This window comes from Periophthalmus magnuspinnatus, chromosome 4, assembly GCF_009829125.3.
Source record: "Periophthalmus magnuspinnatus isolate fPerMag1 chromosome 4, fPerMag1.2.pri, whole genome shotgun sequence".
Lineage (NCBI taxonomy): Eukaryota > Metazoa > Chordata > Actinopteri > Gobiiformes > Gobiidae > Periophthalmus > Periophthalmus magnuspinnatus.
In genome coordinates, this window is record NC_047129.1 from 29,232,264 (window position 1) to 29,257,525 (window position 25,262).

At 40.0% G+C, this 25,262-nt stretch overlaps 1 protein-coding gene across 1 annotated transcript; it reads right to left on the bottom strand.

The window, feature by feature from the left end:
* Nucleotides 1-4,260: 4,260 nt before the first annotated feature.
* Nucleotides 4,261-23,515, bottom strand: comp (cartilage oligomeric matrix protein). Its single transcript, XM_033964852.2, has 19 exons — nucleotides 23,441-23,515; nucleotides 19,185-19,258; nucleotides 18,368-18,419; nucleotides 18,114-18,262; nucleotides 17,799-17,936; nucleotides 16,469-16,546; nucleotides 15,304-15,456; nucleotides 13,932-14,036; nucleotides 13,156-13,263; nucleotides 12,742-12,901; nucleotides 12,552-12,670; nucleotides 11,993-12,045; nucleotides 11,736-11,929; nucleotides 9,959-10,137; nucleotides 9,189-9,237; nucleotides 8,298-8,494; nucleotides 5,994-6,166; nucleotides 5,187-5,326; nucleotides 4,261-4,353 (listed from the first exon to the last, which is right to left on the bottom strand). The coding sequence occupies exons 1-19, from the start codon at nucleotides 23,505-23,507 to the stop codon at nucleotides 4,295-4,297; spliced, it is 2,247 nt and encodes a 748-aa protein (XP_033820743.1). The 5' UTR covers nucleotides 23,508-23,515; the 3' UTR covers nucleotides 4,261-4,294.
* Between the last annotated feature and the right edge of the window lie 1,747 nt (nucleotides 23,516-25,262).

The following is a 25,262-nucleotide window of genomic DNA, read 5'->3' on the forward strand; positions in this document are numbered from 1 at the left end:
ACCTTTAACATCCCAAACAAACACTTCACTAACTCATAAACAGATGTAGAGTTCAGATAATCTCCAAATGGCAGGTTTAACATATCCTGACCCTGGACGGTAGCTGCTTGTCGGGACGGGGCCAGCGCTCTCCTGTCATCCTGCTCATACGGTGCTGTGTTGTCCCTCGTGTAGTCGCTTTTGCACTTTATTTGTCCGGCCCTGAGCTGCGACCGCTCTGCCCCATGTGAACGCTGACTGTTCCACACCAGATTAACCCTCTGATGATATTCTATATGAAAGACACTATATTTTGAAGTTATATTTAAGCTTGTCTTGTGTTTTTTTTAATGAGACTTTTGGAGGGTTAGTGCTAGATAGTCAGGTCTGGAGGGACGGAAGTGATGATGTAGCTCTGGTTAAGCTTCTGTTGCTTTAAACAGGCCAAAACTGTTAATTTTTATTATACTTTGGTTTATTTTTTATGGTGTAAAATGAAATGAGACTAGTAGGTAACAAATTAACCCAACCTAAACCATAATCCTTTTCCTAAACCTTAAACTTAAAGCCCCTCTGTGTAAACTTTTCGCCGAAAATAGACTAAAATAACAGTCTTTTTTTTTCATTTTGGATGTTTTTAATGCACTGAAAAACACAGAAAAGCATGCGTCTTGTAAAACACGCTCGCATCTCCACAAACCTGTTTCCGATTTGGCCTTGAAGAGCGCCTCCTGCTGCTTTTTCCATGGTAATGTTGCTACTTTGGCTATAATACTCCAAAGAGAATGTTTCGAACTAGGGTTTTAACTTTCTATTTTCGTGGAATCATGCAGGTGAAGTTACACAGAGATGCTTTAACCACTTTCCTAATCCTAACCCAAACCAATCTTAACCATATCTGTCACTTGGATTGACCAATCACAGCGGACCGTCCCTCCGGAGCACACTATCTAGCGCTAACCATTTCGGAGATGCAAAACTACAGCAGAAAGGGCTTACTCCAGTGCAGCATCTGCTCGTGAGGCAAAAAGAACGCTGCTAATGTATTTTCTTTTGTTTTTGTTGGTCCCTTTGTTAAATCAGTAAAGCTAGATTGGCCTTAGTAGTCGGACTTGTCCCCATACTGCCATGAAAAGAAGTCTGTATCGTTTGGGTGAAGGTTGGAGTAGTTTTATCACGTGGGTGAATAATGGCAGCTAATTAATCGTCTGGAAAAGTGAAGCTGAAGGAAAACGACTTTTTTCAAATCGCAAATGTCATTGAGACTGACGCACGTTTTTGTCATGTATAAATATGCTGCAGTGACTTTACTCTACGGTAAGAGACTTGTAGTCAAAGAGCCAAGGTTTAGTTCTACTTAGCAACTTTTACGGTGTTTTAAAGCAGCACTGTGTCACTTTCTTACCTCGTCAAGGCACTTGTCAACGCACCGGTCTCAATTAATCATGTTTTTTATTCATTTAAAGGTGTACTGCGCAACTTTTCCGGCGACGCGTCCAGTCCTGTCACCATGGAGATGCTTGTATCCATGGAGGTGTTATTCCTTTGCCTGGAATATTCCGCAGTATGGCATTAAGTGTATTTAGTGTTTTTATTGCTCAAAAAAATACCTGGAAAGACGCGCAGCAAGTCGGTTCGCCTCTACGCAGATCTGACCTGGAACTTTGCCTTGGTGACGTCATCTGGAGATAAGTTTAATGCCGTACTGTGGAGCATTTCCAGACAAGGCAATAATACGCAAACGGAAAAGTTACATAGTGCGTCTAAAAATAATATATTTTTCATCAAAATTAACCAAACCAATTCAACTTTACTGCTTTTCTATGGTAATATTTTTCAGCGCCCGCAATTAATCGTTTTTTACGGGACAGATTTAAACGACTAAGTGCTGCTTCCTCGGGTAAAAAGTTCCACAGTGCTGCTTTATGTTGCCAGGCAGTATCATGTGTAGTGCTAGTCCAGTCTACTCCTGCAGTTTTGAGCTTTACAAGTGTTTTCGTTTTGCAGATAACATCCCTTTAATAACAGGGTTTTATAAATGAGTCATCCAACCATGAAAAACAAAATAGAAACGCTAAGTTTACGTTCCACTTGAAGCTTGTAGTGAGAATAGCATTATATCACTGTTGTCGCGTAACTCGTAGTAAAATCTGTAGTTATTTCTTTGTTGCCATGTGAACCTCCTCCCGTAGCCATTGGTTTAAAAGAAAACGTCGATAAAATTGAATGTTTAAGAGTTATTTTTTTGTTTGTTTTTTGTTTTTGTTTTTTTGTTTTTCCTGTGGTGAAAGGCGCGCTGATTAAAAACAGTCCGGTGTCACTTGACGACGTAACCGCAGCCCGTTGCCGTGGAAATGCATGACGTTGGAAACCCCGTTGTATATTGTCTTTGCTATCGTTTCTATTTTGTAACCTGTATTTCCAAATGCAAATTGAAAAGATTATTTTGGATATGTGCATGCCTGTGAAATGTTCAGAATGTTGATTTCCACTAAAAGCTGTTGAGTTAAAACAAGAATCCTGTTTTGACTTTATATTAAATTTATCCGTTAATATCACACGACTTGGGCTACTTTAGACGCCACACTCACTTAATCCACACAGTTTTAGTTTGGTTTCTTAGTAGAGATGATTTTTCTTTACCTGAAATGTCCCACAATACGCATTAAACGTATCTTTTTTTAATTTATTTACTAACAGTAAGTTTAATGCCATACTGTGGAGCGTTCCAAGTACTTCTTTTATCAAATTATACTTCAGTAGTTTTTAGACACCATAGTTTTTAATGTGAGCTTTATTTAAACGCCTCATATTACGCTATTTTCTGATTCATATTATATTATTCTTTCCTCATCGCAAACAGACCTGGAGTCGTGTTTTGTTTCATTCACACGTTTAACTCTCAAATCTTCTCTCAAAAAGAAAACGCGCTGTTCCACCTCGTGATGTCATCGTGTGTTAATACAGGAAGTGCTCCGCTGTGTTTTTAAACTCCACACACCTTCACTCGAATCATTTGGATCATTTCAGTCGAGGAATTGCAAATCTCTACTGAACTAAAGGTAAGAGAAGAGCTGTTCACTTGAAAACGAGCGCTTCGTGACATCACAAGGTGGAACAGAGCATTTTGAGCTTTGGAAATGTAGACAAACGTGTGAAGTGAAACAAAACACAGGTCTGGGTTTGTTTTTGATGCGGTAACAAGATAACATGATTTAAAACTCACATGAATCCATTTTGTGTTTGTTATATCCTCACATTACCTGTAAATCAGATCTTACATCAAAACAGCTTCTTTTATAATTACTCTTACTTGAGTACTACATTGTCTTTACTTAGGTAAGTTCTTAGATGTCTACTTTGTACTTTTACTTGAGTAATCATTTGGAAATAACAGTACTCTCTCAGTTTTTGACTACTCTACCCATCTCTGCTAATATACACTATTCCACATAATGTTGGTTAGATTTGGTTATTTCAATATATTTAATCATAGTTATGTCTAAATCAAATAACTTTACTGAAGTTATTAATTGCTAGTTTTCGAACCGTAACCCAAGCAGTGTTTATAAATGCTCTAATATTTACTATGTTCACATCTGATTGTTTGCAAACCATCTTAATCAATGTTTTCCTGGTTTATAAATGATACTGAACATGCAGAAATGGCAAAAATCCATCTTCTTTTGCATATCCGGGGCTGGGGCACGGGAGCAGCAGTCTACGCTCCCAGACTTCCCTCACCCCAGACACGTCCTCCACCTCCTTCAGTGAGACCCCAAGATGTTCACAGGCCAGTCGAGAGACATGGGCGTCCAGGAGGCATCTGGAATAGATACCCAGTCATCACAGCTCGCTCCTCTCTACGTGGAAGCGCAGTGTTTCTGCTCCTTCTGTGCGACTGACCTCCTCGTCTCTAAGGGAGCACCCAGCCACCCTGCGGAGGAAACCCATTTTGACCACTTTTATCCACCATTTTATCAGGTGAGGGTAGAAACTTAGATTGACGTTAAATTGAGAGCTTTGCCTTTGGACTCAGCTCCTTCTTTACCACAGAAATAACTATTTAAATGAAATAATATCGGATAATAATTCTTACAGAAGTTCTATCAAAATTCACATTTATTCATGTAACAATTTCTACAAAATACATTGTTGTTCAGAGCTTTTAAAATGTAAAAACAGCTTATACACAACTTATAACACATTGTACAAAACAAATATTGATTCAAATCTTTTTCTCAGCACACACATTCGTCTTTAACACAGACTCCTCCCTCCACAGCCCTGTTCACATCAGACTAGCGCCCCCTCCTCACACGGCCAGCTGCACCTGCTGTGCCCTGTAAGAGTCAAAGTCCAGGGGAAGAGTGTCTGCAAACAAAGAAAATACATATGTTCAGTTTTCAAGTCCCCTAATACACAAATACTAATAATCGAAACTGGTTAAGATTGGAACCAAACAACATAAAATCATTATATTTATCCATTTGGAACTTTGTATGTATTAAATATAGCTCATATTTATACTGCACCAAGAAACCTTTAAAACTTACGAAGCTATTTTGGTGCCACAGCTGTGAGAAAACAATGGGTTTGCTTTATATTGTGCTTTACAAACCTTTAAGATTTTCACAGCTATACCATTATTCATTGATTTTACAAACAGATTGGCCTTACACTGATGCAACTGGAACTACCAACCTACTGGTAAGAGGGAGAACATCTGTACTGACGCCAAAGTTCAAATTCAGGTATCTTCCACGATGTTGTTCTGTTTTAATAATATAGCATTTGTTTGTGTTACTGATTGATATAAACCCTCATTATCCAGACTTTTGAAACCTTTTCTACGAACTCATAGATTAATATTTTTTTTACTTTTTGACTGCCACCTGGAGGACATTTTGAATCAGCGTTAGAAGTATACAGTGCTCTGAGCTAGATTAGCTTAGGGCACGACTAACCCAGCTGTGGGCAGTACATTTCTAGTATTCACTCCTACAACTATTTGTCCAGTTGACAGATTTAAACTTCGTCTTTTGCTAAGTACGTTTCTAGCTTCTCAGAAAAGCCTCGATTTCAAAAGCATTGTCCAGATAATTAACCGATAGTTTTGACTTTTAAGATGTCATTTATGTCCTGTTTTTGCATCATGATCTGATCTATAGTGAGGTGTGTGTGTTTGCGTGTGTGTGTGCGCCCACCATTGCAGCGGTACCGGAGATTGGCCCAGATGATGTTTTCCTGAGAGAAGCAGAAGACCCCGAGCCGCCCTCCTCTCATCGTGGCATCGATAATGACCCCTGTGTCTGCCACCATCTGAGTGCCCTCATAGAAACGCACTCTGGACACAACAGCACAGCGCAGAGGTCAAGTACGGTAACTGCATTCAACACCAAAGGCAGTTTTTAAAAAGCTTTTTCAAATCTCGCATGGCAAAAATGGAGATTTAATTAAAAATATATTCACTTCGCACTTCCTCACTGCAGATAGCTATGGCAAAACAGTCACATAAAGGGTTGTGTATGCTGCTTCCTGTTTAAAGGCACCATATTGAGGACTTTTGACCATTAAAACGTGATTCAAAAGAGTGTCTGTCTTGCTAGTTTGAGCTTTTATCCACATTTCAGGCTCGGAAAAACTTGGAGCACATTTACGAAAACATTTTACATGATCTAAAAGTGATGTTTTGGGTCTCAGAATGAGTCACTTTGCATTGCCAGATCCTACCACTAAAACCAATTTGCAGTGAACATAAAAGGGCTCCGCTACTATATGATGTGTTCTCAGTATCACAACATTTCAGGTTCAGTTGGGTCATTGCATTGTCATTTTTTATCCCTCCAGTTAATTTGCAAATGCTTAACTACACTTACTACACCTCTACTTTCACTGAACATTCCTATTCAAACTAATATTCTTTTCATTGTGTCTCTTTTGATATTGCGATTTCTTACATTTTCAGCCTAATTTCATGTCATCTTCCACTGATCCCCTCACTCTGTATGTACCTGATGTATCCGTCGGCCGGTCGGTGCTGCAGGAACCACTTGTACGACGTCTTGTCCTTCCAGCCGACATTCCGAGCGTCTTTCCAGAGCAGTTTGACCTGGTCCGAGGTGTCTCCCGTGTGCCACAGGGCGTTCCTCAGGTTCTCCCCGGGGCCAGTACCGGACTTTACCGCCTTTTCCACAAGAGAAGGTACAAATGTATGGTATTTAGTTTATTAACCTCAATGTGTGATTTCAAGTTTATTATAATATTGTTGGTGGTTCATGGTGTCTTCAGAAGGCTCAAATATTGTGAAATGTCATTATAATATAGTATTCTATCATAGTTTTGATATTACAATCTTACCAACTTGTCACTCACGTCAAAACCCAAACACAACGGTTAAAGCTCGGGAGCATAAACTGTATAAACTAGTGGACTAACTTTGTGCGACGTCACCCACAGCGTTCGGCTCCAGTCAAATGAATCTCATCGAGGCTCGCAGTCAAAGGGGCGAATTTGGAGCTGAGTTTCACATTTGGAAGTCCGACCGCGAGTATCATAGCAACCAAAGAGCCAATCAGGAATGAGATTGTTGAAGGTAACGCCCCTTCCCGCCCACACCGCTGGTTTAGCAGTTAAACGCTGTGAATTAAACCTGTTTTAGCAACAGCGGGTGCGACCTCGGGGAAAGAAGGCACTTGATTTGTCTGTTATTCATGTTCATATCTTGATTCACGGACAAAATGGTGAAATAAAAACACTACGATCATGTAGAGCAGGTTAATACGAACATTTTAAGACCAAAATGATGAGGATCACTGCAGCAATTACAGAGGGAGGGGTGACAATTTTTCAGTGTTTTCAAGTGAATTGGAGCCGGAAGCGCATCCATGATCACTTCCTATTTGGAACATGGAGGCTTGTGCGTTAGCTATGTCCATGTATATAGACAGTGAAAGCATGTTTTTTGTTTGATTACTTTACTCTTAAAGTTTGTGTTGAATACGGCGTGTCTTAAACATTGAGGTGAACTTGTTTCTCTGTAAGAATGAGACATATGCTTATTTTAAGATGTCTGCAATGGCACCTGGTACTTTGGTTACATGATACAGCTCTTCTAATACATCTTTTCAGTGACAACAAGCATCTTTTTAGTGACACATTCTACCCCACTGTACACTTCTAACTGTAAAGAGCTATGTAAAATGTGTTAAGTCCTTAATAAGACCAGCCTTCTATAGATAGTACCTTTCTCGGGCTATGAGTACTGGAAAAACACCCTTGAAACACATTCATCTGATCAGATAAACGTCTTTCAAACCTCTACCTGGTCTGCATTCTCTTCCTTCATGATTACAGACTATGGACTCTATGTCTATGCATTCAGCCAAGACCATTGTCCTGCTAAAATCATCTTTAGAAAGTTGAAGGAATGGGGTCCCAGTTATTGTGATGTAACTGCCACCTTTCAACCATCGATACTGTCAGTCTGCCCCAGGCCAACTGTGGCTGCTTTTCACCACCAAGTACGGAGAATGATGTAAAATGTGTCCTCTTGCATTTGTCCCATCCTTCAGGGCTGTTTGGAGCAGTGGGCGACCGCAGTGCACCAGCTCGAGATCTTGAGCTAGACTTCGGTTTGGACTGCCTTAGCTGGAGGTTCAGGTAACTGTGCATGTTTTAGGTTGACGGGGATGTGCAGAACCTGGAGTTTCACATCCAGGCACAATTCAAGTGGGAATCAAAGCTGTAGTTGCTCCATTAATAACACAATAATTATAAACCTTTAAAAAATATGTATTATCAAGTAGTGTTTTTAATAGTGATAGTAAGGCAAAATCTGTATTGTGTCAGTGGTGGAAGACATATTCAAATTTGATAAGTAAGTAAAAGTACACAAACTGGAACAAAAAAATACTTAAAAATATCACATGAAAAAATCTATTTAAACAAAAGCATTAAAGTACCTGTTAAAAATGTATTTAAAGAGTAAAAAGTAAAAGTATTTCACGCAGATTTTGAAGTCTCATAACGCTTCAGATGGAGGGATTTTTCTAGACGTTTTTATTTGTAAATTTTAGTTTGCTCAAATTATAATTGTGTTAAAAATAAAACCACAGCTTTTTCAGTAGGTCTGAAACGATAATAAAAAAAATACTTTTACTTTTACAGTCCTGTTCAAAAATGTTGTGGAGTTGAAAGTACAGACACCTGTTCTCAAATGTAGTGAAGTAAAGTTAAGTAAAGATACCAAAAATTCACACTTGAGTTCAGTACTTTTACTTTGTTACGTTCCACCACTGATCACTATGATGTTTTACCTTGAGTTGGATTCCTGGTTCTGCCACAGCTCTGAAGGGGTTCGCCTGCCAGTAGATCTGCTCCACCTGCTTCCACATGACCACATAGAAACTGGAGCTGTCCTGATACCCGAAAATAAACCCGGCGTAGTCATCGTCTGTGACTGTATTTACATGAAACGTCCCTTCAAAGTCCACCCCACTGAACGCCGTGTAACCTGGACACAAGAGAAAAGAAATAACGCTCAGAGGTCCTGGTTTGATCCTGGTTTGGTCCCGATTCAGACTGGTTTTAGTCCTGGTTTAGTCACGGTTTAGTCCAGGTGAACAGCAGTACTGATGTGACCAGACATATATAAAACCCTATAATTATTTGTCTGTATGAACTAAACCAGGGGAGGTTTTATTGAATTTGTAGATGCAATCATTAGAGAGCAACCCAGTGCTGCCTTATCTCAAAATGATGTGCAAAATCTTCTGCTTCTGTTTTTGCTTGATAGAATAATGTGATTGCTTCAAAAGTATTAAGAAGCTGCTTAGGATCCCCAGAGCAAATGATGAAAAATGATCCATTGCACTTCAGCCAACTGGATAACATTAAAACATTAACACATTTTTGTCAAATTTTCTGATTAATTGTAAAGAAATTCTGGGGGAGGACGCTCACACCCCCTGTCCAATGTTGATACACTGTTCTTAGCCCCTAAAATGCCCTTTTCACCCCTGTAGATCACCCATAACCTGGTCCTAGGACATGAATTCTATATATTTTTTGTCATGAAATGAAAGTTATGTTATGAAAATGTTGGGAATCCTTGAGTAAAAGTGTGAACGAGACAGCTGATTGGTCAGTGTTTTGGTTTTAACTAAAGAATTACGGTATATTTCAATAGAAAATAAAATGCCACTTACCAACAGCCAATCCAGGATCACTGTTCATTGTCTGTACGATCTCTCTTCCCTGTATAAAACAACAGATACATTTTAGACTAAATGTTTATACTTCTAACATCCTAACATGACCTTTCTATGTCTCTACATATGAGATAGACATGTTCAAATCAAATATAAATTGTATAAATGTATTCTTAATTACAAAAACACTGGACATACTGGACAAGACTACATGCTGCCTGTATACTGAGAAACCAGATTCTGTTGTGATTGTAATACTTTTTTTTAAACTGTTAGACTGCAGGTTACATACAGTCCCTTTAAACTTTGCAGGGGCGTCAAACTCAGTTTCACCAAGGGCCACATCAGCAAAATGATTTGTCTCAAATTTTCAAAGATAAAAAAAATATGTCTAACTGCGTAACACCTGATAAACTAACATTTTAAGACAGTCATACATTTAAATTTACGTTGTCGCGGCCCGCATAAAATGACATGGTGGGTCGCATTTGGCCCACGGGCCTTGAGTTTGACACATGTGCTTTAAAGTGTTAAAACTTAAGTACGTCTGTGTAATCCCTCAGTCGTCCAGGTCTGATCCATAACAAAAGACGAAGTTTAAATGTTTCAACTGATCCAAGCCGCTTGTTCAGTTCTGGTCAGATTACTGCTGGACACTGCCTTATATCTGTCTGGTCAGCTCCTCCCTTCACTCCTACAATGATTTGTCCAGCTGACAGATTTAAACTTCGTCTTTTGCTACCAAACTTAAGTATCTTTTGCTGTACCTGGTTGAGTACGACCCAGTTGGGATCTATCTGAGCATCTCCTTCTGGATCCAGCACCACGGTCTGGTACTCCCTGAAGTCTGTCAGTGTGACCTCTGCGTTCTCAGGGCATGCGTCCACTATGTCAATGATGGTGTCGTTATCAAAGTCCTTCTCACACACATTTCCCACTCCATCACCTAGGAAACAGGGGACAGGAGCAGAATAGTGTTTTACTTCATTACCTTTGTGGATAGATCACCAGGAATAGAAAAATATTGTTAGTTTTGATTGATTTAGCCTGCACCTGCTTGTTTCCTTGGAGATGCTATTGCTTTTCATGGAATATATCGTGTAGTATGGCATTAAACTAAAATCTGATGGAAACAAGCAAGTGACTTCACCAGGTTAAGTTACAGGTCAGATCTGTGGAGGGTTGACCCGACTCACAGTAAGAATACTTGTTTTTCAAAGCAATTAAAGTCCTGTAATATCATAAACAGCGAGATGAATGGTTTTAATGGAAAAAGCTGTTCAAAAGCTGTGCACACGTCCAGAAAACTCATCCATGTGAATTCCGGTGATGTGCCAAAGTGTTTGTGACAGCGAGGAACTACTTAGACAGATTTAAAGCTCCACATGTAGCTTTTTAGCCAGAAGCAGAAAAAAATAAAGGCTCTTTTTACCGCACTGAAAAACAGAAAAACATGCAGTCAACAACCTGATTAAACCAGCTTGTCACCATAGAAATGTTGTTTCTTTGGCTGTAATATTCCACAGTGAAACTGCTCTTGCTCTTACTCCTCCTCTTGCTCTTAGCCCTGCTCTTGCTCCTGCACTTGCTCCGGCTCCTGCTCCTGCTCCTGTCTTGCTCCTGCTCCTGGTCCTGCTCCTGCCCTTGCTCTTGCTTTTGCTCCTGCTCTTGCTCCTGCACTTGCTCCGGCTCTTGCTCCTGCTCTTGCTCCTGCTCTTGCTCCTGCTCCTGTCTTGCTCCTGCTCCTGGTCCTGCTCCTGCCCTTGCTCCTGCTCTTGCTCCTGCTCTTGTTCCTGCACTTGCTCCTGCACTTTCTCCGGCTCTTGCTCCTGCTACTGCTCCTGCTCTTGCTCCTGCACTTGCTCTGGCTCTGGCTCTTGCTCCTGCTCCTGCTCCTGCTCCTGCTCTTGCTCCTGCTCTTGCTCTTTCTCCTGCTCTTACCCTTGCCCTTGCTCCTGCTCTTGCTCCTGCACTTGTACCGGCTCTTGCTCCTGCTCTTGCTCCTGCTCTTGCTCCTGTTCTTACCCTAACCCCTTGCTCCTGCTCCTGCTCTTGCTCTTTCTCCTGCTCTTACCCTTGCCCTTGCTCCTGCTCTTGCTCCTGCACTTGTACCGGCTCTTGCTCCTGCTCTTGCTCCTGCTCTTGCTCCCGTTCTTACCCTAACCCCTTGCTCCTTTTCCTGCTCTTGCTCCTGTTCTTACCCTAACCCCTTGCTCATGCTCCTGCTCTTGCTCTTAACTTTCTATTTCCATATAATCATGAAGGTTCAGAAACTTATGATGTTGTTTTAAACGCCCACGTCCTCCTTTTTACAGCGTTCCTATCATGTATCCCAGCTTTGAGTCGATCTACATGTAGTGTTTCTACAATTAAATTCCATCCATGAGTTTTAGAATGATGGAAAAATTCAGACCATTGCCAGTGATTAATAATTTAAAACTAAATATTATTTGAATGGAAAAAAATCCTCAAAATGTTGCATATAACATCAAGTTCAATCAATACTGAAATCCTCTGTGTAACTCTGTGTGTGCAGTGCTGTACCATCCGTGTCCTCCTGCAGCGGGTTGGGCACCAGTCGGCAGTTGTCCGGTCCCGGAGGCAGCAAATCGGGAATTCCGTCATTATCATCGTCATCATCGCACTCGTCTCCTTTCCCGTCTTTGTCCGTGTCCAACTGGGAGCTGTTTATCACCGCGGGGCAGTTATCGTTGGAGTCCTGGTGTCCATCTCCGTCACTGCAAAGAACATATTCAGCGTGTCCGAGTTACACGTAGAACAAAGGTCAGCGGGTCACGTACCTGTCCTTGTTTGTGTCGCAGGGGTCTCCAATCAAGTCGTTGTCAGCATCGGTCTAAAAAGATAAACAGAAGGGTAAGGGTACTACGAACTCCCCTAAAAAAACATAAAAACATCTACTTCTTCTACACTGTATTATATTTTCCTTAACCTTGTGCACTTGGATGAGTTTGTGCTGTGTTTTTCATTTCCAAACGCACAATAATCCACTCTGAACCTCTCAATCTGTTGAGTTTTATTCCAAATACATCGGTAGATCTGAAATTGGACCTATTATTTGGAAACTTTGTGTTAAGCAGAAGCCAAAGCCCCAAAACAAACTATAAATGAAGAAATAAAGCAATGCCAATGGGTGCACATAGGCCTAGTTTGGCAAAATATAAAGACTTATTTAGTTATTTTGGACCAGAGAGGAGGAGGAGGCATTTTGTACATTTGTAGATTGGTACGTTCTAAGTTTTTCCCAATATCTTTCAGCGAGAACAACAAAAGATTGATAATGTGTAGAACTGATCTTGTGTGGATCTTCCTTATTAATGTTTGTCATTTCAGTTTTCCGACCTGTTCAGGATTAGGGACATATGGACAGCTGTCACAGGCATCTCCCACTTTGTCCCCATCCCGATCCTTCTGGTCCTTGTTTGGGACTCTCTTGCAGTTGTCCAGGTGATTGGGGATTCCTTAGATTAAAACCGATTCATGAAAACACCACGATATATAAATCATACAAGCGAATGCGTCCTGTACGAACCATCTCCGTCTATGTCCTCGTCACACTCGTCCCCGTACTTGTCCACGTCCGTGTCTTTCTGGTCGTTGTTCTTGATGGCGCGGCAGTTATCACAGGCGTCTCCAAAGTCGTCTTCGTCGATGTTCCTCTGGTCCACGTTAGGCACCAGCACACAGTTATCCTGCAGTTACACACATGTATGAAGCAATCGGACAAAAATACACAAATCTAAACCAAATTTTCCCGTTTTTTTCCACCGTTTAGGGAAATTTAACCTCTACATTTGACCCATCCTTCAAGTGGTCAAACATGTAGCTCGGATGATGTTACTCAAGTATGATTTTGCCGAATAGTAATAGTTATATGTGCCATGTTTACTGTCTTATGGGATAACTATTAATATGTTTGTATTCCTCCCCCTCTCTGTGGATGCACCTGAGTGTTGAGGATCCCGTCTCCGTCTGCGTCCTCGTCACAGGCGTCTCCGATCCCGTCGCGGTCCGCATCCTCTTGTCCGGAGTTTGGCACAGTCAGACAATTATCCTGGTAAAAACAAAGATATATTTTAAAATAATAATCCAACACTTTCTTTCAAAATCAGAGGGAGGTTAGCTGTCATTAACTTTTCTGATGGAGTCTCCGCTACCTGCTTGTTTCCATGGAGATGTTACTACTTTGCTTGGAATGTTCCAGAATATGAACGCATGTTTTTCAAGGTGTTTTTGAGCAATAAAAACACCTGTAATCGAATACATACAGAACTGATACATGTATTGATTTCATACTGTGGAACTTTCGCTGCATCGAGGCGACACCCCACCAGAAAGTTACATGATGCACCTTTAATATTTCATTTTGTACATTATATTTGTTTTATATATCTGTATTACTGTCATATTTCTCTCATTTGTAATCATAGTTAATGTGAGAGAGAGATATTTGTATTGAATTTTATTTTTTCTCACTTTCCTAGCAGATCTTTGTTCATGTTTAGGTAAAAAAAAAGAGCACTTAATGAAAAAGTAAAAGAAAAAATCAAATCTGTCAACAGGACATGAAGTTGTCGGAGTGATGTTGACAGATTGGAGTTTTTCTTTGACTCTGGATCGTACCTGGACGACTGAGGGATTACACACTTCACTAAAATACAATAGAATAAAACATTCACCTTTTGCATTTTCTAACTACTTTTTGTTGTATCTTTAGTTCACCTTGTTGCAGTTCCTCTCTGGACAGGCCAGTTTCTCATCTGGGAATCCGTCGATGTCGATGTCGGGACCACAGAGGTACCCGTTCCCAGCCCAGCCCACCCCACACTGAGAGCGAAGCACAAGAGAAAAAACAGGTTTATGAACTGAACAGACGTCTGATGTTCTGCAGTCTCACAGATAAGTGTTAAAACAGACACTCAAACAGCCCCGCACCAGGCTGGAAAAGTAAATATATCAAAGAGCTGCTTATGAAATGATGTTAACTGCTTCAGGCTTGGAACTGTCAGCCAAAATCGCATGTGTTCAAGTGATACAGCGTCAAGAAGAGCCCTTTGAGACTGTTAATGTGTTAAACTGCAATAGGTTAACTAGTCCATATTAAATCAATAACTGGATTATACTCACTAGCCAAAAACTCCTCTGAGAAGTACTAATAAAAGTTATTCAACTAGATGTACATAAATGTAAATGAGTACTTCCACGTCTGTTTATTTGACCCTAAACCAAAATCAATGACCACAATCTTGATTTGAATATTTCTAATGGAGGTTTATGGGTTTGGTCCAGACTTTGTAATGTAAAGAAATGGATGTAACAAAGAAGTAATTTGAATTCCACCCACATCAACTTTAAATCGTGGGTTGGGGCCAGTGAACAGCCATTGTTATTAGGTTGACCTGAAATTATAGGCCTACAGTGTCAAAATGTGTTTTTGCCATAGCTGGGTCTATTAAATAAATTAATTAATACAAAATAAATAAATAATAATAAATTAAATATAAAATAAAAATAAATTAAAAAAGTAAAAAATGTATAAAAAATAAAAATGTAATAAAATATAAGAGTTAAAAATATATTTAAAAAAAGAAATACTGTAAATCAAAAATAAATAAAATAAAAATAAATACATACAAAAAATAAATAAATAAATACATACATAAAATAATAAAAAATAATAAATAAAATAAATACGTTTTACATTCTGTTTGCCCAAATGTATAGTAAGTTGTTTTTTTTGGGGGGGGGGTTTCTATAGCTAATTAAGGGATGGTTCCATTTAACCCAGATTTTGACGTGACCAAAAACTGCATTAAGATATAAATTAGTTGTTGGACAAATTTCTCTTGATATACTACTAGAGCTGGGTATTGTTTAAAGGCTCCGATACAGTACCACATAAAGTAATCAACTGGGTATCACTTCCTAATAACAAGTCATATTACCCTATTTTCTGACCTATGTTATAATGTTGTTTCCTCATTAAAAACAAAGAGTTGTGTTTTGTTTCATTCACACATGTGGAACAGAGCATCTTGAGCTTTGGAGATGTAGACAGACTAATAATAAAGTGTTACTCAAACATGTGTCTGACCTGGCACTCGATGGTCCCTTCGCGGTGCACGATACACTCTGCGCTGGCGTGACACGGGTTGGGCTGGCCGTTCCCACAGGCCCGCTCCGGTTTACAGCCTTTCCTCTGGTCTCCGACGTATCCGGTTATACAGGGGCCACACCTGTACGAGCCCTAACGACACACACACACACACACACACACGGAGAGACTATCAGACAGGAGCAGCGTGCAATAGTGGGGGCAAACATTGAAATTTATGTTTTAATAGTAACATTCAGCTCACAGGACACAGTTTAAACATGTCCATAGGCACTGACATTTGAGAGAAAACTGAAATATGGTAAAAATGGTGAATGATGATACATAGAGCTTTTCCACCTTCAAGTCACTCAAAGCGCTTTACGTCAACGAACCACTCACTCATTCACACACATTCATACACAGACACTGGGGGTGAGGTGGTTTAAGTGTTTTTCCCAAGGACACAACGACAGCATTCATCTGTGGGAGCTGAAAGCGAGAGCAGGAATCGAACCGCCAACCTTCAAATCAGTGGAGAAACAGCAGCAGGTTTTGTAGAAAATATAAGACAGGATATGCAGTTATTATCTGAGTTGAGCATACCATTGTCATGTCGTTGAGCAAGACACTTCACCCACTAAAAGGGCAAGAAAAATTGGATACTTTGGTCCCACAAATGCACTTTAATAATCTGGTGATAAACATTTATAATCACACCTGCACTTATTTTCAATGTTTTAAATGGACTAACTGTATGTACTTATTCGTTTTGATTGTATTTTTTTTCTGTTTTTGAACGGGGCGCCCACGAAAAGAAGAGTCTGAGTGCTCTAACTGGGCTCTCCCTGTAAAAATAAAGATACATTTTATAAAATTAAAATAAAGAGATATGATATAGTTTAAAATCGTTTCAGTTCCTCAATATAAAGCACCTAAACATGCTACTGAAGCTTTGTCCGTATATATTTAGGTGTTGTCCTGGTCTGTTCCTGTTCTAGTCCAGGTTTAATTCTGGCTTTAGTCCCAATATATTCCCAGTTTTGATGTGGTGTGAGTGAAAGTTTGATCGTACTGCCTGCATCACCAAACTCCGCTTCACTCTTATTCACTGCCGTCTTTTCTGTTCTATTATTCAGATATTTCTTGACCAAATCAGACTCACAGGTGTGTTGAGGCAGACGGAGTTCTCCACACAGCCGCCTTTGTTTGGAGCTTCGCACTCGTTGATGTCGGAGCAGACCTGGACACGGAGCACACGGCAGCAGGTAAAAGAGTAGGGAATGACATGTACTTATTGTCACAAAGCCCATAATGTTTGCAGTGGAAGAGATCATGCAGTCATAGTATCTTTTGTTTTTTAATTATTCTACTGCAGCAAAAAAAGGGCTGCCACTTTATAATAGTTGCATCTTAATAAGTCATAAAAAAACATGAACAAAGACAAAGACAAATCGTTTTTTAAGAATGACTCAAGCTTAGAAACTATTAAATTAATACCCTAATACCCTAAGTGTGTTTTGACCAAAAAATGCATCTTAAAGCAGACCTTGTTCTTGTGTCTGCTCTATAGCTGTAATCTATGACACCGGTGGATCATTATGTTATAATTTATTGATCCTCTACTGCTTCTTTTACGACTTAATAAAAGAAACAATTCCGCTGACTTCCGCGTTGGAAAACTGTGGTGCCCAACAGGAGCTGACGTCGCCATAAACTTCATCATAACAAAGAGCCGTGGAGCTGTCGGCCCCTCATAGCAGCAGGTCACACTAGCGGATAGGGGATTTTTTTTTATTAATAAGTGCCAAAATTACAATGTACCGCTGCTGAATCCTATGTGTATCACCGATTAATAAAATAAAATTGAAGACTGAATTAAGTACTTCAGTGGGTGTATGCTGGTGACAGTGAAAACGGGGATTGATCGACAGTATGGCGTTTTGAAAATAAGCGATTAAAGACTGCTCAAACATGCACGAATCACTCCAAATACAACTTTGAGAGCGTCAGTGAGAAGAGGAAGCAACTACAACATGGTTAAAAGCTCTGGAAAGTCCATTTTGCAGAATAGGTCTGATTTAAAGTTTCACATAATCTACATGATACCAAAATTATATCGCACCATCACAAAATGAATGATACTGTTTTGTTCTACACCACATGTGTCAAACTCAAGGCCCGTGGGCTAATTTCGGCCTGCCACGTCATCTTATGTGGCCCGCGACAAAGTAAATTAAAAGGTATGACTGTCTTAAAATGTCAGTTTATCAGGATATACACAGTTAAACAGCCATTTTTTCATGTCTATGCAAATCCACATGCAATATTTGTAACTTGAATAAGTAATAAATATAGAAACGTAGTGACATTTATCTTACAGTTACATCTGGCCCTTTGAGAGCGACCATTTTGTTGATGTGACCCTCGGTGAAAATGAGTTTGACACTCTTGATCTACACTGTCTTATTTTGTGTGTTGTTTTGGACGCTGACCTGCTTGTTGGCTCTTGCGTAGGCCAGTCCGACCCCCTGCACCTGTGGACCGGTGAACCCCGCGGGACACGAGCCGCACCGGAACCCTGGAGCTGTGTTAATGCAGCGAACGCCCATATGACAAGGCATCACTGAACACTGAGGAGCAGAAACCAAAGGACAAAATGAGGTCAGGCCACAACCACATATAGTAATAAGATCGTACACTTGTGAAAGCCTCTGAGAACTATCCCACCAAACTAAGCAATATTTAGACAATCACAAAACCTGCCATATGCGCTTTGGTCCTACATTTTTCCCACAATGCCCCTGTACCTCATCGATGTCGGTGCAGTGGGTGCCGTTGCCCTCCGTGCCTTCAGGACAAGGCCCACATGTGATCCCATCCACAGTCTCTTTACACGGTACCCCAGGGTGACACGGGTTGGGCTCACAGGACGGACGCGGCTGGATACCTCCCATTCCTCACACAAATATGAAAGGGACATTTTGGTGTACACTTTTTTTTATGTTTAGCAAAGTTAGACCTCAAATATTTAAAAAGAAAACAAAAAAAGGGCCAAACTCACCACACGCTTCACACTCCATCACTGTGTTCTTCAGGAAAACTATTTCTTTTATCTGAAAATAGAAGGTATTTAGTGTTAAACGATAACCTACATCATTATTTTGTTACGTTTTGTTCTTTGTAAACTGCAATATTGATCAAAAATATCAGGTCCATTGACATTTCACTGAATCAATCTAAATACAACTTTGACTTAAAGGGACCCATATTACACTATTTTATGAGCTGTGTTATGTCGTTTCTGCCTCAAAAACAAACCTGGAGTTGTGTTTTATTTAACGCACAAACCCTGCCATATTTAGACTGAGTTCTTCTCTCAAACAGAAAACGCTCTGTTCCACCTTGTGATGTCATCATGCGGTAATACAGGAAGTGCTCCACTGTGTTTTTAAACTCCATACTCCTTCACTGGAATCATTTGGAGGATTTCAGCCCTGGAATTACCAATCGCTACTGAACTAAAAGGTAAAATGTAGCTGTTAACTTGCAAACTATCGCTTCATGACATCACAAAGTGGAACAGAGCATTTTGATCTTTGGAGATTTAGACAGACTAATAATGCAGGATTAGTCAAACATGTGTGAATGAAACAAAACACAACTCCAGGTATGTTTTTGATGACTTATAACATTGCTTAAAGCTCACGAGAGTCAATTTTGCGTAATATCTAATGAGGGAGCATGGCGACATTACAGTGGTTAGTTGCACATAGTAGCCATGTTTCCATATACAACATTTTAAACAATACTGAATGATGAATGAATGAATCTACACTGGTGCTAATGAAACTATTGATCCAACCTTCTGCTTGCCTTACCTGTTCTTTTAGCAGCTCCTTGATCTCAACCAACGCCAGGTTTGTCATTTTGATCTGATTAATAATCTCTCCATCTGAAAAACACAACAGTTTAATGTTTTGGGCTCTGGATCTGTTCAAATACTCCAAACAAGTGGTGGAAGAAGTACTCAGTTGTGTTGCTTAAGTAAAAGTACAGATAATGGAGCAAAAAATTCTCAAGTAAAAATATTAAATGAATCTCAGCGGATTTTGTGAAAACTTGGGTGTTTGTTGTAAATGTGTTTATTCTGTTGGAGATTTGTATTGGTAAATTTCAGATTTAACAAAGCGGGGATCCTCTCTCAGACTGGGACAGAAGCATCAATAGTATCTTCATAAGTGCAGAGGGAAAACATGACAGCAGTTTCATTTTCATAATCGATCAGTGAATTCAACATGACAGGAGTTTAGGAGGTTCTAATGTCACCAACTGGAATTCACGCCAAGCTCATTTTAAATATACTTTTGTTGATTGTTTGCTAAAGCCTCAAAGACAATCCCATTCAAGTTCTGTCTGAATGTGAATACTAGCAAAGTGCCAAAGGGTTTGTGAAAGTTAGGCACAAGTTGGATTTCTTTCTTAGTTTGAAAATCAAGTGACAAAGTTTTAAATGACCCGTGTTACATTATTTTCTGATCTATGTTTTAATGTTGTTTCCTCATCACAAACAGACCCGGAGTTGTGTTTTGTCTCATTCACACATGTTTAACCCTGCATATTTAGGCTGAGTTTGTCTCTCAAACAGAAAACACTCTGTTCCACCTTGTGATGTCATCATTTGGTAATATAGGAAGTGCTCCACTGTGTTTTTAAACTCCACACATCTTCACTAGAATCATTTGGATGATTTCAGCCCTCGAATTGTCAATCTCTACTTAACTAAAGGTAAAATGTAGCTGTTAACCTGAAACCTACCACTTCATGACATCACAAGGTGGAACAGAGCATTTTGAGCTTTGGAGATGTTGACAGGTTAATAAAGTGTTACTCAAACATGTGTGAATATAACAAAACACAACTCCAGGTCTGTTTTTGAGGAGCTAACATGGGCTTAAAACTCACAAGAGTCAACATTGTGTAATATAATACAAACTGACAAACAAAGCTGTACCTAAATACAAGTGCAAACTACACTACCTGGCCAAAAAAAAAGGTCACACACTCTAACATTTGGTTGAACCTCCTTTAGCTTTGATTACGCTGTGGCATTGCTTCGATTTCGCTTCTGCAATGTCACAAGATTTATTTCCATCCAGTATTGCATTAATTTTTCACGTCTTGCATTGATGATGGTCGAGTCTGACGCTGCTCAAAGCTTCTCCAGCACATCCCAAAGATTCTCAATGGGTTAAGGTCTGGACTCTGTGGTGGACAATCCATGTGTGAAAATGACATTCTTTGAGCACAAACTGTTGCTGAACCTCGACCTGAACAACTGCAGGAGGAGAGGACGTATCTGCTTAGTTAAATCCAGGTGGCAACTTGTTTTTATTGCTCATGTTTTGGCTCGTAGATGTCGCCTGCTTACGTGCGTGGTTAAAGAACACGCCATTCTGTGGAACATTACAGTCAAAGCATTAACATGTCCATTGAAACTGGCACGTGGACAGTTACATAGTGCTCCCTCAACAGTCCTTTCCATTATGCATTCATATAGAAATCACATTTTAGCTCCTTGTAGTTTTTGCAGAAATCTCAGAGCTGTGTAAAGGAGCATCTCTCTGTAGATTGTGTTTTGGACTCTGTTTCTGTTCCTCTGTGTTCGTTCCTCTGTGTTCCTCTGTTGGGCCCCAGAGGAAGAACATAGACTGAATATAGTAGGGCATATATAAGTGAGAGTGGGAGTCGGTTTAATGAACATGATCTGAGTGAAGATGTGATCGGTCAAAACAAAATCAACCACCCAAACGGCACACAGCTACTGCAGAATACCTTTACTTTTATCTTATGCTTTACAAGTTAATATATATTGTCATTTCTTTGCAAGCAGCACCCCAGTCTTCTCCAACCACCTCTCTGAATACATCGCAGTTCTTGGTCAGGCATTTTAGCCTTCAAACCAGACGGTAAGAAAAATAGAAAAACAATAGTGTTGTAGTGAGGGCATGTGTGATTTTTTTTTTCTTTTGTAATTAGTGATAAATAAATCCATGACCAACATAAAGCTGGTTTAATCCTGTGTGCTTTAATGTAACTCAGCGTGAAAGAAAAAATAGCATACAGTGTTTTGCACAAAGGTACAACAACAACATGGTGAACTGGCAGCAGCAGAATTCAAACATTTAAAGGTCCTGTATTGCACAAAATGGACTCTTGTGAGTTTTAAGCCATGTTATAATGTTCAAAATCTTACGCTCTCAAGCAAAAACATCTGAAGTTGTGTTTTGTTTCATTCACACATGTTTGAGTAACTCTTTATCGTTAGTCTGTCTACATCTCCAAAGCTCAAAATGCTCTGTTCCACTTTGTGATGTCATGAAGTGATAGTTTTACCCTTTGTTCAGTAGAGATTGGCAATTTCAGGGCTGAACGTATCCAAATGATTCTAGTGAAGGTGTATGAAGTTTAAAAACACAGTGGAGCACTTCCTGTTTTCTGTTTGAGAGAAGAACTCAGCCTAAATATGCAGGATTTCTGTTTTAAACATATGTGAATGAAGCAAAACACAACTCCAGGTCTGTTTGTGATGAGGAAACAACATTATAACATAGATAGAACACAGCGTAATATGGACTCTTTAATGTTTAGGTGTAAAAATGTACCTCGTCTCTGCAGGTACGCTCAGACTAGACTCACTTCTAGTTGAAAATTGTTGAGTCTAAGAGCGACTCCCCGTGAAACCTCCTGCTGTTGTTGGACAGATTTTAACAGCCATGAGTCTGAGGCAGAATGTGTCCAAGTGTATCCAGGTATGAATGTTCTCACAGGGGTACAAAACCATCAAAGCCCCCCCCGCTGCTCATCCAGGTCTGTCCTCTTTCTCCCCTGTCCCACCTCCCCTCCTCTCCCCCTTCCTCCTCTCTTTCTACCCCTCTCTCCCCCCTCCCCCCTCCATCTTCCCCCGCTGCTGCTGCTTCTGGCGACACAGGAAATGTGTTTCTGCCATTATTCCGTTCTCCTGTTTACCTCATGATCTCCGAAGCACACGACAAGATGCGCACACAAATCACACTGTCACTTTTTTTTTTTTTTTTTTTTTTCTAGTAGTAGTATTTATTTTATTTGGTCATTACATTCCAAATCAAACATTATTCAACTTGTCTAAGGTTGTACGTAACATTTCTATCATGACCGAAAGCGTTTAGGCTGAAGTAAAATTGACTTATAACCCTATTTAATAAGAATTCCAAGAAAAGCAGCATCAGTTCTACAACAAATGACTCAATATGTTACACAAGAAAAACTACAAACCACAGCAGTTCACATATATCACTCCTGAGTCCTGTAGTTTTCAAAAAGTAATGTTTTATACCTGTTTTTAAAGGTTGTTTCACACACTAACCTCTCGAACAGAAATACAGTACAATGATGTTTTTTACTGGTTCTAGTCTTACTTTTTTTTTAATAAACCTGTTCGTCTAAAGATGATATTGACTCTCTCTGTTTGAATAACGTCTGTAAATGAGGGCGGAGCTTATGATTATGATGATGCCTTATACTGAACATCATTACGGCTGTGCTCAAATCAACAAGATCAGACAGTTTGACTAGTTTTAACTTAACAAAAATAGGATTTGTTGGTGCGAGATGGTCCGCTTGGTTAACTATTCTAACGACCACTTCTGCAGGTCTTTGCGCTTCTGTTTTGTTGATTTTTCTCAGATATTAAGACAGAACTAGTCAGGATCCAGTGATGAAACACGATTTTGTGGCTAGGATCAGGAGTGACAAAAAAAATGAATACCTAGACACCACTTAATACTAAAAAATCAAGTGAGATAGTAATTTGAATGTTCAGAATAGTATCAGAACTAGTATATCTGCTTTACTTTACATTCCATTACACACTTTACCAACTACTATGTTTGTGTAATATTTCACAGATCCTACACAAAAAAAAGCATACATAAACAAACAAAAAAACAATAAGAGATTAAGCTCCGAAACCTGAACATCACTTCTAATATACAGCTAAAACGACTCAACGCAAACTAAAAAACTCATTCAAAACACCATGTGGATGCTTTAATACAACTGTAATAAAAATAAATAGATAAAAAAAGTTATCTCTCACCTCTCTGTCCCAGGACGCCGTGTCGTGGGACGCTCAGAGCCCAGACTAGAAGCAGGACGTGCAGCATGTTCAGTCTGGACAGCAGCCTCCTCCACAGTGCACCTCTGCTTTGCTTTATACCCTCTCTACCTCCCTCCTTCTCCTTCTCCTCCGTCCTCCTCCCCCTCTCCTCCTCCACAGTATACGCCTGTTATACACCCCCTCCTCTTCCTCCTCTCCTCCTCCTCCTCCTCCTCTTCTTGGGTCTGTGCCTTGAAATCCCTCGAACCACAAACTTCTACAAGTGAATGAGGGATTGCACAACACAGAAGTGGGAAAAACTCTCCTCCGCTTTCATATTGAGTAATCTAACTCCTTCATAAGTTTCAGCTTCTTCTTGTATGTGATTTTTTTCTTTGAATATTTTGTTATTAAATCGCTAATCGTCACGGTAACAGTCATAATTTACCACCATTCTGAAAGCCGTGGATACATTACCGTGGTCTTACATTGGGTTTGACAGTGACGAGTGGGAAGGTTCTGAATTTGATCGTAGTATTCCTGTTACTTAGGTAAAAGTACAGGTACAGAGGTAAAAACTCAAGTAAAGTATAAGTCTTACATGAAAAAAATCAAAGTACCTGGTTAAAAATGTTAAAAGTAAAAGTATTTTTCTCATTTAGTGTTGTTTATTTGTTAGAATGTTAAATGCAGTGATATAGATGTAAAATTACACATATTTTGGTTTTATTTTACCAATGAATTTTGTGTATTTATTTGTATTTCCTCAAAGCTGAAAACTTTAGTCAGGATGTTTCCACAAAAATGGTCAAAATAACCTCTCAAATCATATGAAAAGTACGTTTTATTTTTCAGTCCAGTTCAAAAATATAGAGGAGGAGAAAGTGCAGATACCTGATGTCAAATGTAGAGAAGTAAAAGTAAAAAGTATCTAAAGTAAAGTACATTTTGACCTGACAACATCTTGAAAACATTGAGTAGGATATTAGATCAACCAATTAAGATCAAGTTTCAGCTTATATGGGTTTCAGAGTGATGACAAATGAAGATTGGTCCTCAAAAGTACTCAAAATGGCGCCTATAAATCGGTGTTTTGAAAGATTTGGTTGTCGTATTGTAGTGAGTGTAGCTTCTGTTGTGTGTACACAAGAATCCAGCGCTCTGAACAGCAACTGGAGGCTACATCAGAGTCTGTGGCGGTAATCGCAGCAGCAGATGTGGGCCGCATTCCTCACTCCCAGATTTTTGGTTCTCCCCCTCCTCTCCCCCAGGTCCCCCCAAAGATCTCCCCCTCCTCTTTCTCCTCTTCTTTCCTCCTCCTCTTCTTCTTCCTTCTCCTCTATCTGTCTCTTCTCCTTTTTTCCCCAGGTCCCCCCAAAGATCTCCTCTTCCTCTCCCGTTCTTTCCTCCTTCTCCTCATCTCTCCTCTCCCTCCAGGTCCCACCAAAGATCTCTCCCTCCTCTTCTTTCCTCCTGCTCCTCTTCTTCCTTCTACTCTATCTGTCTCTTCTCCTTCTCTTCTTCTCCAGGTCCCCCCAAAGATCTTTCCTCCTCCTCTCTCTCCTCTTCCTCCTCATCTCTTCTCTCCCTCCAGGCCCCTCAAAGATCTCCCCCTCCTTTCTCTCTCTTCTTTCCTCCTCCTCTTCTTCTTCCTTCTCCTCTATCTGTCTCTTCTCCTTCTTTTCTTCCCCAGGTCCCCCCAAAGTTCTCCTCTTTCTCTCTCTCCTCTCCTCTCCTCTTCTTTCCTCCTCTTCTGTCTTCTCCCTCCAGACCCCCAAAGATCTCCCCCTCCTCTCTCCCCTCTTCTTTCCTCCTCCTCTTC